The sequence below is a fragment of the Cornus florida genome, unplaced genomic scaffold (genome assembly GCF_030987335.1).
Source record: "Cornus florida cultivar Cherokee Brave unplaced genomic scaffold, ASM3098733v1 CherokeeBrave_3.0.0_Hap2_Chr09, whole genome shotgun sequence".
Lineage (NCBI taxonomy): Eukaryota > Viridiplantae > Streptophyta > Magnoliopsida > Cornales > Cornaceae > Cornus > Cornus florida.
In genome coordinates, this window is record NW_026775579.1 from 82,803,628 (window position 1) to 82,820,509 (window position 16,882).

Consider the following 16,882-nt stretch of genomic DNA (forward strand, 5'->3'; position numbering starts at 1 on the left):
GAAGATACAACAATGCCAACTTTTAGCTATGGGATCTGTATCAAAATTTGAAGTCTAAACCATAGTCTTAGAGTTTCTTGGGGCATTTTATGCAGTCTCACCATTACATAAAAAATCTACAGAGTTCTTATACTCAAACTTGTTTAATTGTCTCTAGAAGCTTGCTTATATAGAAAAAAATTTCATTTCAAAACCTAGAACCTTTAGCTTTGGGATTTGTGTCATCAGTTGATGCCTAAACCTTGCGTGAACTAATTACATAAGTGGACTAGACAAGGCTCATTACCTAACATTACTAGTATAAAAGAAAAACTGTGATGTTGTGGCCTGAATTTGGTTTTGGGTTGCGTTACGACCCGACAACCTGATGATTGAGATTTTTGAACCCCCCACCCCCTTTTTTGCTTATGGGTTGTGGATCCTATTTAGTACTCTTGTAGCCCAGTATATAAGGGCGCCTAGGGTTTGGAGTGGGATTGTTGAGAGCGAGAGTTAGGGTTAGGGTGTTGAAACTTGTAATCTCCTATTTTTCGCATAGTGAAAACTTTCGCCGGATCTTCACCGTGAATGCAGACACAACTTGTGTTGAATCACGCTAAATCTTTTGTGTGGCGTGCAGTGTTGTTAAAGGCGAGCCTAGGCTTGAGGCACGGGTCTAGCGCCTATTGTCATACCAGGCTCACTAATGCTTCCTAGGTGAGCGCCTCGGTTGGGCCTCATCCTGTTTGTCCACTGTTTTTTTTTTTTAAAACTATGATTATTCTATTTCTTAAGCTAAAAAGGGTACTTTTGGCAACTTAATAAACAAATAAGAAAGCCCAAGCGTACGAGAGAAAAAACTTCTGTTCAAAAGGATAAACAAATAAGAAAGCCCAAGAGTCAAAGTGTGAACCGAACAGAGAAAGAGCGAGACCGTGAGACGAACGACGAAGCCCTAGTTGCAGAGATGAAGCCAGGTCAGTTCTTCTTCTCTCTCTTCTCCTCTCTTCTTATCTTTGTTTACATCTCTCTCTTCGTCTAGTTCTCTTCTCAATTGTGCGCCTCACTTCACTCAGGCGTGCCTCACCATGCGCCTAGGCTCCAAAGGATCTGTAGCGCCTTGCGCCTTTAATAACACTGGTGGCGTCTTTACCTTTCTGTTTTGATTCGTGATTTGTTCTTGGTTTGCTGCATTTCGTAACAAAAAAAAGATAAAATTAAGAAAATACCTTAAATATATAATTATTGAGATGCCCCTGGATATGGAAACTATTTTTAATAAAACAGTAATACGGCCAAACGAGTTCAATTAAAACCACCTAAAAGTGGTTCCCAATTATGTGATGCCAATTGTGGGTCCACTTCTTGGTGGTTTGGTCTGCATTATATGATTTCCTTTTTTCTCCAAGAACACACTTTAAAGTGTTGATCCTCCACCATTATCTTTTAAAGCATAAAACTTGAAAGAATTTCTCATCATACGGTTTTGTTGCTCACATTTCTGTTGTTATTCTTATAATTTAAAACAAATATAATGTATAAAGCTGATATATACTTCTTATCTACTAATCAGTTGTTTTAATCTTTTGTTGATGTGCAATTTTGTCTATGTATGATGCTAAAGTTTCTGATGTTGAAGTTTCTTTAGCTCCAAGTTATACAGTTCTGTTGAGAGTTGGTTATTTTGTTCTCTTTGCTGTGGGACCTTGAATTTATTTGTCAAGTTTTTGTTTAAAGTAATTTTAACAGAAGAACTGGTTATTTTTGTGCTTCTTTGAACAGAAATCAGTTGAAAGATCAACTTTTTTTGATGCCCGAGAAATCCTGTACATCAACAACCTTCTTGCTGGAGGCAGTAGTGATGTTGATTGATCCCAGACTTCCATGGGCTTGTAAGATAGTCAGCTATCTCCTGCAAAGAAATACGTACAATCTTTTGAGAGAGATAATTCTTACTGGGAAGGTATATTTTCATCCATCTATCCCTTCATTGATTTTGTTCGTTTATCATTTGTATATTTTATTTCATGTCTCCTGAACTTTCTTCTCGAGTACGCATATTTTGCAATGAAATGTCTCTCAAAGTATGGGTTTTGGATGAGGTATGTGTCTTTGCATTTTCAGGATGTTCTCTGATTGAGAATTGGAGAGTTGTGAAAGGCATGTATAACTTCAAAATGTATAATTCTTTTGTAAAACCTGAGATTTCCAAGGGCATTGCTCTGGGATGTTCTTTTACAATATATGTGATCCATTTGGTACCCTGAACTTCAGGATTTGGTGATATCATGAGTTTGTCAAGATTTTTTTATTTTTTATTTTTTTTATATCATGACTTTTCAGTGTTAAGTTTCTGTTTTGAAAATTTGAACTAAGTGAATCAAGACTTCTTGTCTGCTCTAAATGGGATTGTTAATAGATCTTCTCTTTGATGCTTAAGAAGAGATGGGCACATCATAATAACAAATGCAGTGGAACAAGATATTGTTCAAACGTTTTTTCTTTTGTGTTTCTCACTATAGAGAAGAAGAAAACTAACTTCCTTGCATGGTATCTCTCTTTTGACAATTACAGCCATTCCATTTGTTTACACCACCCCCTCCCCTCCCTCTTGTGAAATCTCTGCTCTCTGGGGAAGATACAACCGTAAAACTAAATTGTACTTGCCAAAGAAGACCTTTTTGTACACTTCCGAAAAATAACAATGTTTGCACTCTGGACAAAATTTGGCTGAAAATTCAAACTTGATAATTTCCAGTGTTCTGGGATATATATATGCTCATGGATTTTCCAGTGAGTTTGTACGACCTTTATTTTCAATGCTTGGTTTGTAATGGTTGATTGTAGATGCCGCCGGTTTGCTGGTAATATCTGGTGAGATCATATCCGGATAATGGCTATAGTCTCCCAAGGAGTTTGTGCACCGTCTTCATTTTCTAACTACCTGCAAGTTAACAGGCAACATTATAAGATGGAAACCTTCTCAAGGTTCTATTTTATGTTCATTTGCACATTTTAAGATGGAGACTGGCGGCCTTATATGGGTGCAGCTTAATTCAGGTTTAAAGTTGTTTCGGACATCTTTTTTTCCTTGTGTGCTTAACCTGACTCTAGTGAGCATGGAGTACTGCAACAAAATTGTTATATTTATACAATTTTGACATGTGGAGGGTTCTATGTAGCTCGCTTGAATTGTTGATTGTTTTTGCTTTTTGTAGGCTTGGTGATGTTTTCTGCACTTGGTGTGGTTGGAATTGCATTTTGTTGGCTGATACATGTTATCCTGTTCCATAATCTGATTATGCTCTGTTCGTTTTGTGATCTTTAATTGTTGTTTATTTAATGAACTGGTGACACTTGTGGGTCAAAACTAATGTTCATTGGACGAGTAGAACAATTTTACTAGTCAATTGTGAAAGGTTTGTTGGGATCATTAACCATGTGGTTCTCAAGTGGAGTTCGTACTTCTTTGAGGTCTTGGAAAAACTGTTTAGATTGAGATCGATTGCAAAAAAAAATTGAACATAATGTTACAAATTTAGCATTTTGAACTTCAAATCAGCGTGATATTTCAGTGTGAATTTCAAGAGCGAATTGGACATGCAATGTAATTTGAAATCAGTGGTGTTCAAGTTGTGATGACTGTGATTGTGTAGCAAATATTGAACAAAGTATTGATATTCATTTTTATTAAGTTCCGAGTTGGGGCCTGAATTTTGTTTGTCACACTATCAGGTTTTTGAGCCTCAGTTACTTTAGGAAGTCTACTTCATGGTTTCTTGATCTCTTTATTAGATCAAAATAGTCATATAAAGGCTGCTGTTTTGTTGCAATGGAGCTCTTGCTGAGCTATAGCCCCATCTGCACTATTTTACTTGCACTATTTAAATTATTTAAAAAGTAATTTATCAATTTTTTTAGTATAATATTACGTAATTTTGTTAGTTCAGAGATTTAGCTATTAATCTTTGTCATTCTTTCTATGTTTTGTTGTGTAATTGATGAGGTGCTTTAATGATGTGGTGTATTTTTTTCAGATATTTATTTTGGTAAGTAATGATGCAGTTTGATTTTGCAGGGAAGTGTAAGACTTCAAGGTTATGTTGGTGAAGCATCTTCATTGGAGCGTGTCCTAGCACTTATCATGTCTCATATCAGTCAGACCCCATGTATTTGTGCAAATATTGATCCCCGATGGAGTTTCTCATCCCAGATTCTTACAATTCCTTTTCTGTGGCATCTTTTTCCTTACCTAAAAGAGGTACTTTGGTTCACATATTTCGCCACCATTTTGAAATTATGCATTCGTATTTTATGTCTTGCTGATATTTAGAGTGTGCTAGCCTGCCAGGGAGTGCTAATAAGTAATCTTTTGCCAGGTTAACTACAACAGGAAGATATGATATTGGCTTCTGTGATTATTTTTTGCCAATTTATCCATATTTAATCTTGCTGCAGAAACTTTAAACATTCTTTCACTGACATTAGTCCATGAAAGGGATTTTTCTGTGTTTTATGGCTATTCAAACTTGTTTATGTTATAACTATAGTGTTCTTTTTTCTCTCTGTATTTAGGTTTTTGCAACTCCTGGATTGAGTCAACACTACATTCATCATATGGCGTTATGTGTGCAAAATCATGCAAATGTTCTGCCCAATGATATCTCTAATGAATTTCCTTGTTATGCCTGTCTTCTTGGAAATATACTGGAAACTGTTGGAGTTGCTTTTACTCAGCCTAACTGCTCATTTGATATGGTGAGGAAGTAATGTGAATTTGTTCTTTTGCTCCTTATATACACTATTATAATAAGGGATACGATCATAATTTTCGTATATTGCTGACTTTCATCTTTTCATAATTATAGAGATTAGACCCGGAGGTCTCTTTTTATGAAGGGAATATTTTTGGGCTTTGTTTAATTAAAAATGAACACTCATTAGTTCCTTTCCTATTTTATTTTCTTATAAGAGATATATTTTTTTATTATTGTATTTTATATTCTGCTTTATTTTGTTTTGTTTTGTTTTATTTTGTTTTGTTTTTGTTTTTTTTTTTTTTAAATTTAGGAATGGGCTTTTATTCATTTACCTAATGAGTTTGCATTCTTTATTAGGTGTATGCTCTATACTTATAGGAAAAGGCATGTACTGTTTTTTTTAAAATGACATGCAACATATAAATTACTTGGTGCAATTCTTTGACACCCTCCCATTTGTTGCTCAAATGTCTAGCCTATAAGTTTGTCATATATTCATTTATTGGTTTACAGAATTTAATTTCTTAGGGTTAATTGCAAAATAACCCCCTTAACTACAAGTTTTTAGCATGATACCCTCCTGGAAGAAGGCCAACACTATAACTACTGTTTGTTTGAGGTTAGCTGTATCGTGAAATTACTAATCTGACCCTGATATTTGAAAATTTTAATATGTATAAATAAAACCGAAAATAGTAAACTCAATTATACTTTTTAGGGTTAATTGCAAAAAATCCCCCTGGGTTCAGAGTCGGCTGAGATGTAGCTCATCAGATGGCGGATGATACCTTGGTTTTTTGTGATGCCGATGTCTCCCAACTTAGATATTTAAGGTGCATTCTTGTTTGTTTCCAGGCGGTTTCTGGGCTAAAGATCAATATTGGAAAGAGTGTGCTTGTCCTGGTAGGGGATGTTCTAGATATTTCCTCCTTAGCTACAGTTCTTGGGGGTGGGGGTGGGTGCTTTTCCTCTCCCTTATTTGGGATTGCCTTTGGGGGTTTCCTCTTGGAGGGTGGGGAGTTGGGATTCGGTGATCAATAGGTATGAGAAGAGGTTGGCAGGATGGAACAAACAATATCTGTTGAAGGGGGGGAAGGTCACTCTTATTCAGAGTACTCTCTCTTCCCTTCCTACTTATTTTTTATCTTTGTTTCAAATCCCATGCTCTGTCGCCAAAAGGATTGAAAAAATTCAAAGGGACTTTCTATGGGGTGGAAGGGGGGAGGAGTTCAAGTATCATCTTGTTAACTAGGAGCAAGTTTGCAAACCCTTGAAGTTAGGCGGTTTAGTCATCCGAAAGTTGGTTCCTTTTAATAGAGCTTTATTGGGAAAGTGGTTATGGAGATTCGGTAGGGAACGACATCGTCATTGGAGAAGGATTGTCTCGTGTCGTTTTGGGGAGGAGAGTGGTGGTTGGTTCTCCTGTCCAGTCTCTGTTGCGGGAGGTGTCGGCGTGTGAAAATTTATTCTGAAGGGTTGGGATGTCTTTTCCTCACACATCAGATTCAAGGTTCGTGATGATAGGCCTGTCCGCTTTTGGAAGGATTTTTGGTGTGGAGATCAGTTGTTGTCTTATTCATTTCCTAGACTTTATTGTATTGCCGAAAATAGGCATGCCTGCATAGCTGACTGTTATCCGCTTGATAGCAGTGGGGTTACGTGGGATGTGCGTTTTAGGCGTTCTTTTTAGGCTTGGGAGATGGACGAGGTATGTGTTTTTTTGGATCTGTTGTATCAGCAGAAGGATGTTGGCAGAGGTAGTGATGACATTTTGTGGGTCCTTTCCACTTATGGTAGATTTGGTGTTCGGTCCATGTTCTTTTGTTTGTCCAATTTCGATAGTCATGATTTCCCATGGAAGACTATATGGCGTTCTATGGCTCCACTTAGAGTTGCATTCTTTGTTTGGATTGCCATATGGGGCAAGATTTTGGCGTTGGACAATTTGAGAAAGAGAGGTAACACTATTGTTAATTGGTGTTGTCTATGTAAAACAGACGGTGAGTTTGTGGATCACATTCATATGCACTGTCCTGTAGTCCTCCATAGGACTGATTAACACATGGAGAAGATGCCCAGTGAAAAGTCACGCTCGTGACTATTGGAGGATAGTTCCACACTGTGTTTGGTGGTGCATATGGAGAGAGAGGAATAGGAGAAATTTCAAAGGAAAGGAATCGTCTTTGGCGACCTTGAAACTTCATATTCTTCGTTCTATTTTCTGTTATGCAAAAGGAAGCGCTTGCTTCTCGTCTGATGACGTAGTTGATCTTTTGGACTCTATTGGTCCTTAGGTTCAACTTCGTTTTTTGTATTAGGGACGCGTTTTCCTTTTGAATGCTCTTCTAATCGACTTTTACTTATCCAAAAAAAAAAAGAAAAAAAAAGAAAAAGGAAGCAAAAAATCCCCTGAACTATAAGTTTTTTGCAAGATACCCCCTTGGACTGAAATTTACCCAGTCAACTGTTGAAAAGTTGCAAACAAGGCAAAAACTCAAACTTCTGTTAGTTTGCGGTTAGCTGCATCGTGAAATTTCTAATCTGACCCTGATATTTATAAAACCAAAAATAGTAAACTCAATTATACCATGGCATTTCACAAAAGAAAATTGCATCTCTCTGTGTTCTCCCTCCCTGTATCTCTTTCAACAAATCTCACACAAAGTGAAAGATATTGCTCCCATGTATAGACGATCTCAAGTCATACAAGAAGTACTTTACGTACAGAATTAGCTATAACCCCTAATCAACATATAAGAGGTGATTTACAATTCCCTTGCAAGAGTGTTTGTGATCAATCTGAATCAAAGTTTGGTCCATACTCGTCATGGTCTTTGTCGCTCGTGTAATCATGTTAATTTTCCACGATGTTGTGTTGCGGCTCCAGCAGTGGATGAGGCAGCAGATTGAAACCTTTGGATTGCACCGTTGGGACAAACGACTTTGATGCTGTAACCAATTGGGGCTCCACATTGCAGAGTGCTACAAATTGCTAGATTTTTTCTTGTTACCTTTAGTCTCCACAGTACCAAATCCAGAATAGGTTTTGAGGAGAGAGCGATGTTGCATATTGGGTTGTTTGGTAGAGGGGATGGGAGAGAAAGGATACTTTGTGATTTTACAGAAAATTTGACATCACTTGATACTCTAGTCAAGTCTACATCTGAAGGACGGGATGACGGTGGGGGCTTTTGCAATTTTAAAAATTAGTAGTATAGTTTGGTTATATGCAAAAATTTATATTTCAAGGGTGTCTTTTGCAATAACCCTAATTTTTATTATTTTTTTACTCGACTGAGCATTGTTTTAAGTATGTGGTGTAAGCTATCATTTTCGAATTATGCTTAGCTGTTGTGATGATGCTCTTATTGAACAATATCTTACTCCATTGTAGCCACATATTAATATACATTTGTTTTTGTATCTCCTTTTCCTTGATGTTATACAACTATATACTAAATACAATATATCTTTTTTGAAGTAGTTTCTTGATGACGATTGTTATCGCACATGGATATTGTTTTTTTGGTTGCTCAACATGAATTGTTGGAATATTCAAATTCAAGAATCTAATAAGTTCCACCTCCTGGGCAGGCTTTAGACTTTGCAGCTGTCACAACATTTTTGTTGGGGGCACTTCCTCCTATGCAATCGTCCGATCGAGGAAGCACAGAAAGTATGTCTCATTACTTGTTAAGGAAAAAAAAGTATTTGTGTTATTTCTTATACTCCTTGTTTTGTTTTTTTCTTACAGGGTGGTCCTACTCTCTTATTTTGTTCAATTAAATAACATGTATTGCAGAACCTTAAAAAACGTTGCAGTTTTCTGGTCAGTACTTTGTCTAATCATATATTCCTGACGGTTTTGTACTTCAGATTCTCCGGTGGGTGACGATGATATGGAACTTGGTGATGAACTAACTGAAAAAGTTCTGAATAGGGATTTGGAACAACAGATTACCAATGCAATAGATTCACGTTTTCTTTTACAGTTGGTATGCAATCTTAACATGTCATATCCATTTTGAAAGTGTCATTAATTTATTAATCAAGATATTCTCTGCCTCTTGACTATGCAGCAAAATTTTGTATCTTTTTCTTTTTGAACAGACAAATGTTCTTTTTGGAGAGATTTCATTTGGCTCATATAAAGAAGGGCCCCATGAGAAAGAGGTGGAAGCTGTTGTTGCTGCTTGTGCTTTCCTGCACACAACCTTCAACATTTTACCCTTAGAGCGTATTATGACTGTGCTAGCTTATAGAACAGAGCTTGTTCCTGTGCTTTGGAACTTCATGAAGCGATGCCACGAGAATCAGAAATGGTCATCCTTGTCTGAGCAGACAGCTTATCTTCCTGGAGATGCACCTGGTTGGCTATTACCTTTGGCAGTTTTCTGCCCTGTGTATAAGTAAGAATATTCTGTTCTGGTCTTATAGGTAATGAACTTATGGCACAAATACAGAGAATCAGTCTAACACCCTTCTGTGATGTATCAGGCACATGCTTATGATAGTTGACAATGAGGAGTTCTATGAGCTGGACAAGCCTCTGTCACTAAAGGATATCAGATGCTTGATTGTTATCCTAAAACAGGTAATTTGTCTTTATTGTAGAATCTGGAGATCAACTCACCCCAAAAGAAAAAAAAAAAAATTGCTGATGGGATAGCTTCATTGCCGTAATAGAAGCTTTGGCTTGGGTGGCAGAATGCCACTGTGGAAACGGAATGCTGATATCTTTTGGAATCACAGACTAATTATAATTTGAAGCATCAGCTTGTAAATTGGAATTAGTTTTCCTTTTTCAGTTCTTAAACAATGCTTGATGAAAAGTGTATAGATCAGCAATGAAGTTTCACAGTATGCTAAGTGGCTATGTTGATTTGATATCATGTAGTACGGCATTCAATTGACATAATTTTGATGGATGGACTTGATCCTTTTTATAGGCCTTGTGGCAGCTTCTATGGGTGAATCCTGTGGCTCCCACTAACTTGTTGAAGTCTGCCACTGATGTGTTTGCTCTTAAGAGGCACCCTGTAGAAGTTATTCAGCATAGGGTTAGCCTAGTAGCTTCTGAGCTCCTATCGCAGGTAAGAGTGATATATTTTTTTTGTTTTGGTACGAATGATTTTTGTTAACAACCATCTACTGTAAAAGTTTTATCAAAAAAAAAAAATCTACTGTAAAAGTTTAAGCTTGCAAGAGGTTTGAACTCAGGGCCTTGCCTGCAGTGATACCATATTAACAACCATCTACTTTAATAATTTCATTATGTGAATCTCGAGTGTATTGATTGCTTCTTGAAAGGAGATGTTGACTCGTTTCTCTTTGTTAAAGTGTGTATGAAATAATATGCTCTTAATTTGTTGTATATACATACTGTTTTAGTTGCAAGATTGGAACAACAGGCGGGAGTTCACTCCCCCCAGTGATTTCCATGCTGATGGTGTCAATGATTATTTCATCTCTCAGGTAATAGCATAATAGCTTCTCAATTGCATCTATTGTCTAGGGACTAAAATATTTTTGGCGTTCTAATATGGTTTCATCTTTTTTCCAGGCTATGATAGAAAATACTAGGGCATATGACATACTAAGACAAGCTCCATTTTTGGTTCCATTTACAAGCAGAGTCAAAATATTTACTGTGAGTGATTAACTCATTACAAGTTTGTTTTTAAATTCTGTTTCTACTTGTAATAAAACTACAATAAAAAAGATTTGCCATGGACCATGGCTGTTATGGATGGCATTATTGTCTAAATTTTTTTTTTTCTAGAATTAATTTTCTTTGAAGCAAGCTATTCAATCCATTAAATTTTTTTTGTTTCACTTATTTGTTTTATTTTTCTTGGACTATTCGTTTTGAATGCATCTACTAGTCACAGTTAGCAGCAGTGAAGCAGAGACATGGGTCTAATTCTGTTTTTACAAGAAACCGGTTCAGAATACGACGAGATCATATTTTGGAAGATGCTTTTGATCAGTTGAGTGCATTATCTGAAGAGGATCTACGAGGACCGGTAATACCTTTATTTATTTCTTTAATGATCTGTTATTTGCAACTCTGAAAGATATGACTAGTCCTATCTGGTTGGCTATGTTCACACACATGTATTCTTGAAAAAGAGTTGTACTTTGTTTTATTTTTGTACCAATATAATGATTGTCTGCTGTTTGCATTCAGATTCGTGTTACCTTTGTGAATGAATTTGGAGTTGAGGAGGCTGGTATTGATGGTGGCGGGATATTCAAAGATTTCATGGAGAACATTACTCGATCAGCTTTTGATGTTCAGTATGGTTTATTTAAGGTTGTGCATTTATGTGGTTGTTAATGACCCCCCTCCCCCTCTTCTGGAAACTCCATGCCCAAAGTGCATGCATTTTCTCTCCAAGTGATTAACCCTATGCATGCACACAAACATGAACATGACACATTCATGTATTATATCTCTGATATATTAAAAAATAATATTATTATATATTATGTATTTTTTAAATAATGTTTTATAATATCTGTATCTATGATTGTCTACTTATACTTCGTAAACATTACTTTTTTTAGATAAATGTTGGCTCTAGAGCAGAGCTTGAAAAAACCATTGCATAGTATTAAGAGCTGCAACTCTCTCTCTCTCTCTGTCTCTGTCTGTCTGTCTGTCTCTGTCTGTCTTCATCTGATTATAATAAGTCATCTACTTGATGAATCCTTATTAATGATATTATAGATCTGAAAATGGAAGAATCTTTAGTATACCAAGTTCTTTTTTTTTTTTTTTTTTTTTTTTTTTTTTTTTGCAAAAGCTAGACAAAATGTTAATTCTGCAATATGTTAATATTTTTATTAGATGTTGGATCGTTTGTAAAAGCATTTTCCATTAGGGATCTCTTCTAAGTCGAGAATTGGATTAGCACAATGGGTTGTGTCGGTTTATCTGTTTAGCATAATATGTTTCTTCTAGCCACCTCAATATTTGGAACCTGAACAATTAATCACTCTTTTTGAGAATCTGGTTTACATTGATTTTCAAATTGTTTGATTCAACAAGGTTGGGAATCTTTATGAATGGGGCCTGGGATATATGCAAACCTGCATATTGCTGACGCATGCTAGTTCTACAAAGGAATCACTTGATGTTACACAACACAATCTCTGAATTGTTTGTGTTATATAGAATCTTAAATGGAATGAGATAAGCATGTCAATTTTGTTATGTTTCATAGGTTTTTATTTTATTATTATTTTTTTATGCTGGCGTATTGATTGTGTTAGTTGTTGCTAAATGTGAAGTTTGGTTTTGGCTGGAGCTGACACCAACCAAATAATTAATACTCGGAAAGATCCAATTACCTAAATGGTGTAGTAGTATAACTCAAAAATATAGTCTTAAGAAATTATGTGGTGATTATTGTCATTGAATTAGAAATTAAAGTTTGGTTCATGGAATCAGCAAATTAGTTGTTATGGCCTAGCGGATGACCATGTGGTAGCCATGTTACTATCCGAGTGGTGCATGCTTGTTACGGTGTCATTTGTCAACGAGTAGGTATTTTCCTTTCGTGCCTACTGCTGATAAGTTTTTGTTGAGTCATCTATGTAACATCTTCCGAAATTGTATTATGTATTTTCGGAGACGATGGGAGACCACGATATTGACGATGGACACACTATTTATAGGGAAAAAAAACTATCAAAAATTGGTTGATGAAGGTATCCAAGGTGACTTCAGATTAAGGGAATATCAGCATTATTATCAATGCTTCATTCCAGTAATTGAGGTATAATAAAGGTTTGGTATGTGGGAGGTAGAAAAGCTCTACGCATTATAGGAATTTGAAATTCTGGGGAGAGTTTCTTTTACCTTAGTTTACCTAGTTGTTCAGGTATTTGAACACTAAGTACACTTTATTTATTGGCCCCAGAAAACCTATCTCAGTTACTGATGGATAAAAATGATGACTCAAAAAAGTTGAATTCCAATGGGGAAAGATCAGGGCAACAGTTTTTTTTTTAGGGGGGGGGGGGGGGGGGGGGGGGTGGTGGGTGTGGTCTCTGATGTAGCCATTAACAAAAGCCGTTGCATTTGTAAAAAGTTCTTTGGAATATCATATTTGAGTAGTAAAATTTAATATTGAAAATCTAATGGTATGCTTAGTTGTTTTAAAACCTGTAATGGGAATATCGGTATATGGACCACTATATACTTGTACATATCTATTGAACTGTCCTTGTGTTATTCTTAATTTTTTTCCTGGGTATATAAGTTCTCTTAATTTTCCTCCTGGGCTCACATTCAGGAAACAGCTGATCACCTACTGTACCCCAATCCTGGATCAGGAATGATACATGAACAACATCTACAGTATTTTCGTTTTCTTGGAACTGTTCTTGCAAAGGTATGATGTTTGCCTTCTATGTCTTATACTCAGAATGTGATTTTTTTTTTTTGGTGTGTGTGAAAATTTGAGTGCAACTGCTTGTAATTTGTGTGCCATTTACTTTGTTATGTATGAAGCAAACACATTAACATGTCTGACCTGAACTTAACATGGGCAGCTAAAGTTTACCATTTGTTGGCTCCCAAATATGTTGTACCCAACCTTGGCAATCAAAAAATTGAATTTGGACTGGATCAGGGCTGATCCTAATATGACCTGTTAACAAAAACATTCATTCGGATCCAATCTGTATTCCTTGCATCTCTTTGATCTCAATCCAAATCTGATTTATTTAACTGTTGGATGTATGATCATTAATCCGTCCAATCCAAGAAAGTGATAGATGAGAATCGAAAGGTGGGAAAAAAGGAAATAAAACAAGAAAGGAGTACAATGTATACATATACATATGAAAGTATGTTTGGGAATGGAGCAAGCCACTGAGGGAGAGCAAAAGAAGCAGTGAGAGATAAAGTACAGTGAGGCCAAATGTTGATGCTTGGTTATGTCATTAGTGGCCAGAAACCTCTCATTTAGAATCTAAGTAGCACAGACATGGACACGATAATGAGTGGATACGCCAACATGTCAAATCTTAAAAAATTATTACGCGAACATTGTTGGACACAATTGTATTTAAATATAATTTTTTATTTATTTATAGTAATTTTTAATTTATATACTTAGAGATATAATTTAGAAGATGAAACATCATAAGAAATATTATATTACATACGGTACTACTCTCCTATGTTGTCATTACAAATTATATATATTTGTCATAAATGAAAGTGTTATTTTTCGCTCGACCGGTGCGGCCATGTGAGTAATGTAAATTTTCTTGAAGAAAATTGGTTGGAATATATTGTTTCCAAGATTGTCAGATGTGGCTACCCCTAGACATGTTTGTGTTGTATAAGCCTTGTGTTGTGAGCGTCTAAGATGTGTCAACTAAGTGTCCATGATGTGTCGGGTAAGTGTTTGAAATAATTATATTTAATTATAATTAAAGGCACATTCATGAAGTGTCGAACACGTGTCCAGGAGCATCCATGAATTGCTATGTTCGAGCCGTGTCCAACTTTGGGTGACATTTTATAGAAGTGCCTTCTTGGTTAAAAATCAAAGAGGAGTGAGTTGACTCTCATCGTTGAATATTTAAACAAGGAAATCTAGATTTTATCTTTTATATCTTATTTATGTCACTAATTATCCCTACTGCTTGTATGAGAGAGACTTATATATAAAGGGCTAGCCTAGTGCACGAGGCTCTCGCCATTGCAGCGTCTAGGGAGGGTCAAATGCATGCAGTCTTACCTCTGCATGCGGAGAGGTGGTTTCCGTTGCAAACTGTGATCTCTAGGTCACAATGAGACAACGTTATATATATATATATATATTATTTTTTTGATAACTGCGTGTGTATATATATACATATTATGAAGTAGTCTTTATCATTTAAAGGTGGGCTGTGTGTGTGTTTTGGTTGGTTGGTGGGTGGGGGGAGGGGAGTGCTCTTATAGGATGGATTAGGGCTGGACCAGATCATACATAACTGACATTTGAACCTTTTGTTAATAAATCTAATGGATTTTTGGACCCACTATCAGATTATCAGAGCAACGTCCTTTACCATATCATATAAATGAATTGGATTAGGATCAGAAACCAAGCATTAACATGCCTACACCAACCCTAGAATCGTCACTCTACGACTTTTTGTTTTGTGACGATCATTTTATGAATTTTGGAGGTTATTATTTTTTGTTTGGCAAGATGTACTCTATTTATTTCAATGAGTTGAATTTTGAAAATCATTTATAGCTATTATCTGCACTTTACTACAAGAATATGAGTATATGACTTTTTAACTCCTAGTTTTCTTCTTTTTGTGTCCAAACTTTATGCTGGATTTCTTATAATGTAAATAATAAAAGGTACTCCCTCTGTACCAAAATAGTTGGGTACTTTGGAAGCTGTGACATCACAGTTCCCAAAGTACCCAACTATTTTGGGATGGAGGGAGTATTTATTTTCTTTTTGTGCATTTGAATTGTTTTTATATTGTGGCCCTGGATAAGTAGAGTTGCATTAAAAAACGTTTCAGCCAACCTTAAAGAGTTGGAAGTTTTGAGTTGTAGGGTGTACTCATGGCCAGTATCCCATAATTTCTCAACAAGTGCTTTGCTGGGAATGAATGATCGGAAAAAAATCAACTCCCAAGGAGTATCTTATGGACGATGTCTCATGTCTGCATGTATTTAATTATCATCTTGCTATGATAAGTATCACTTTGAAAGGTTAACTGCTCCAGCCACAGCTTGTTAATTTAGCCATTTGATTCTTTTGCCATGTACTAATTCTTATCTTACCCAAACTGTCATTTCTTGTGGAACTTTTTTTATGCACCAACTTTGTGTAGATTCTTGTTTGGCTGTTCTTTTGATACCAACTTTAGTTTTTCCATAATTATTTTTTCTTACTAATCACCATTCTGAATTAGTAAGCTTATCATATCCTTTCTCATGTTCTTTATATATATTCTATCAACCAAACATCTCTGTTTGATTGCAACTTAGCTTTTACAATGTCGCATTAATTGGTCGATGTGCTCTCAAATGTTTCTCTTATGGTCCTTTTACACGGCTGTGTTGCTTTCGTTGTTTAGGCAATGTATGAAGGCATTCTTGTTGATATACCATTCGCAACATTCTTCTTGAGCAAATTGAAGCAAAAGTAAGGTTTCAGAAGCCCAGTCTCAGCACTTTGATTCCTTGTTTTCATATTTATTAATTGTGAAAACTGCCTATAGTTATAAACTAATCTCTATCCAATTCTTGTATTAGAAACCTTGATTTTTCTATACAAGCATTTCATTGACATATTAATTACACTAGCTGTTTTTGAACATCTATTTTTCATGAACTTATTTATTTATTTATTTGAATTGCAGAAGTTAGACTTATTTTACTAGGATATGAAAATTATTGCTGAACTATGTTGTTGTTCTATTCCAATATTGGAGTTCAGAGTTGACTCCTAAAATATTGGAGTTCAGAGTTCACTATTAAAATGATGCACCAGGCTTTGTTGCAGGAATTCTATACATTAAGTGAAGCTCTCTCTCCAGTTTATATTTCATAAAATAACACTGATATAATTTGAGATAAGTCTGAGCACTGTAGTATTACAAAAAGTTTTATCTATGGAATAGTTGCTAGGAAGTAAGGAAAGGCAATTCCAACTGGAAAACGTTGCATACAATGAAGAAATTATGCAGTTTCTTCTTTCTTAGATCTAAAAAATTTTCAAATCTTAATAAGAAAAAGAGAGCGGGCATGTAGATATAGTTATGCAAGTTTGATTATTCTTCTTTATTAATTATGTTGTGTTTTTTTACTTTACTTTTACCTCTTATGGTTGGTTTCCCTAATATCATATTTTCACCACAGAAGTAGGTGTTATGGGTGTTTGCGTAGCATGGGTACTTCTCACACACCATAATATTTTGCTTCATAACTTGCTTCTACTTTCTGCATTGAGGTCCACGAGCATTGGTTTACTACATTGTAAATAACAGTGTTTTAAGATGCAAATTTGGTCCACACTCCACATGATATTTATACCTTTTATATGTCTTTTACTTGAAAGGGGTGCTGCCATTTTGTTTTTGGATCATAAACAAATTGTTGACAAATA

General features: G+C 35.7%; 1 protein-coding gene across 2 annotated transcripts in view; it reads left to right on the top strand.

The window, feature by feature from the left end:
• The window catches only part of LOC132274680 (E3 ubiquitin-protein ligase UPL6), a 41,137-nt gene that overhangs the window by 13,125 nt on the left and 11,130 nt on the right, over positions 1 to 16,882 (top strand). For both annotated transcript variants that reach the window (XM_059776006.1, XM_059776005.1), the window contains exons 5-18: positions 1,762 to 1,942; positions 4,058 to 4,240; positions 4,555 to 4,737; positions 8,334 to 8,415; positions 8,616 to 8,734; positions 8,850 to 9,148; positions 9,237 to 9,333; positions 9,689 to 9,832; positions 10,131 to 10,214; positions 10,303 to 10,389; positions 10,625 to 10,765; positions 10,930 to 11,055; positions 13,043 to 13,141; positions 15,852 to 15,919. In XM_059776006.1, the coding sequence (XP_059631989.1) occupies positions 1,762 to 1,942; positions 4,058 to 4,240; positions 4,555 to 4,737; positions 8,334 to 8,415; positions 8,616 to 8,734; positions 8,850 to 9,148; positions 9,237 to 9,333; positions 9,689 to 9,832; positions 10,131 to 10,214; positions 10,303 to 10,389; positions 10,625 to 10,765; positions 10,930 to 11,055; positions 13,043 to 13,141; positions 15,852 to 15,919 (1,893 nt within the window). The remainder of the gene's footprint in view (positions 1 to 1,761; positions 1,943 to 4,057; positions 4,241 to 4,554; positions 4,738 to 8,333; positions 8,416 to 8,615; positions 8,735 to 8,849; positions 9,149 to 9,236; positions 9,334 to 9,688; positions 9,833 to 10,130; positions 10,215 to 10,302; positions 10,390 to 10,624; positions 10,766 to 10,929; positions 11,056 to 13,042; positions 13,142 to 15,851; positions 15,920 to 16,882) is intronic.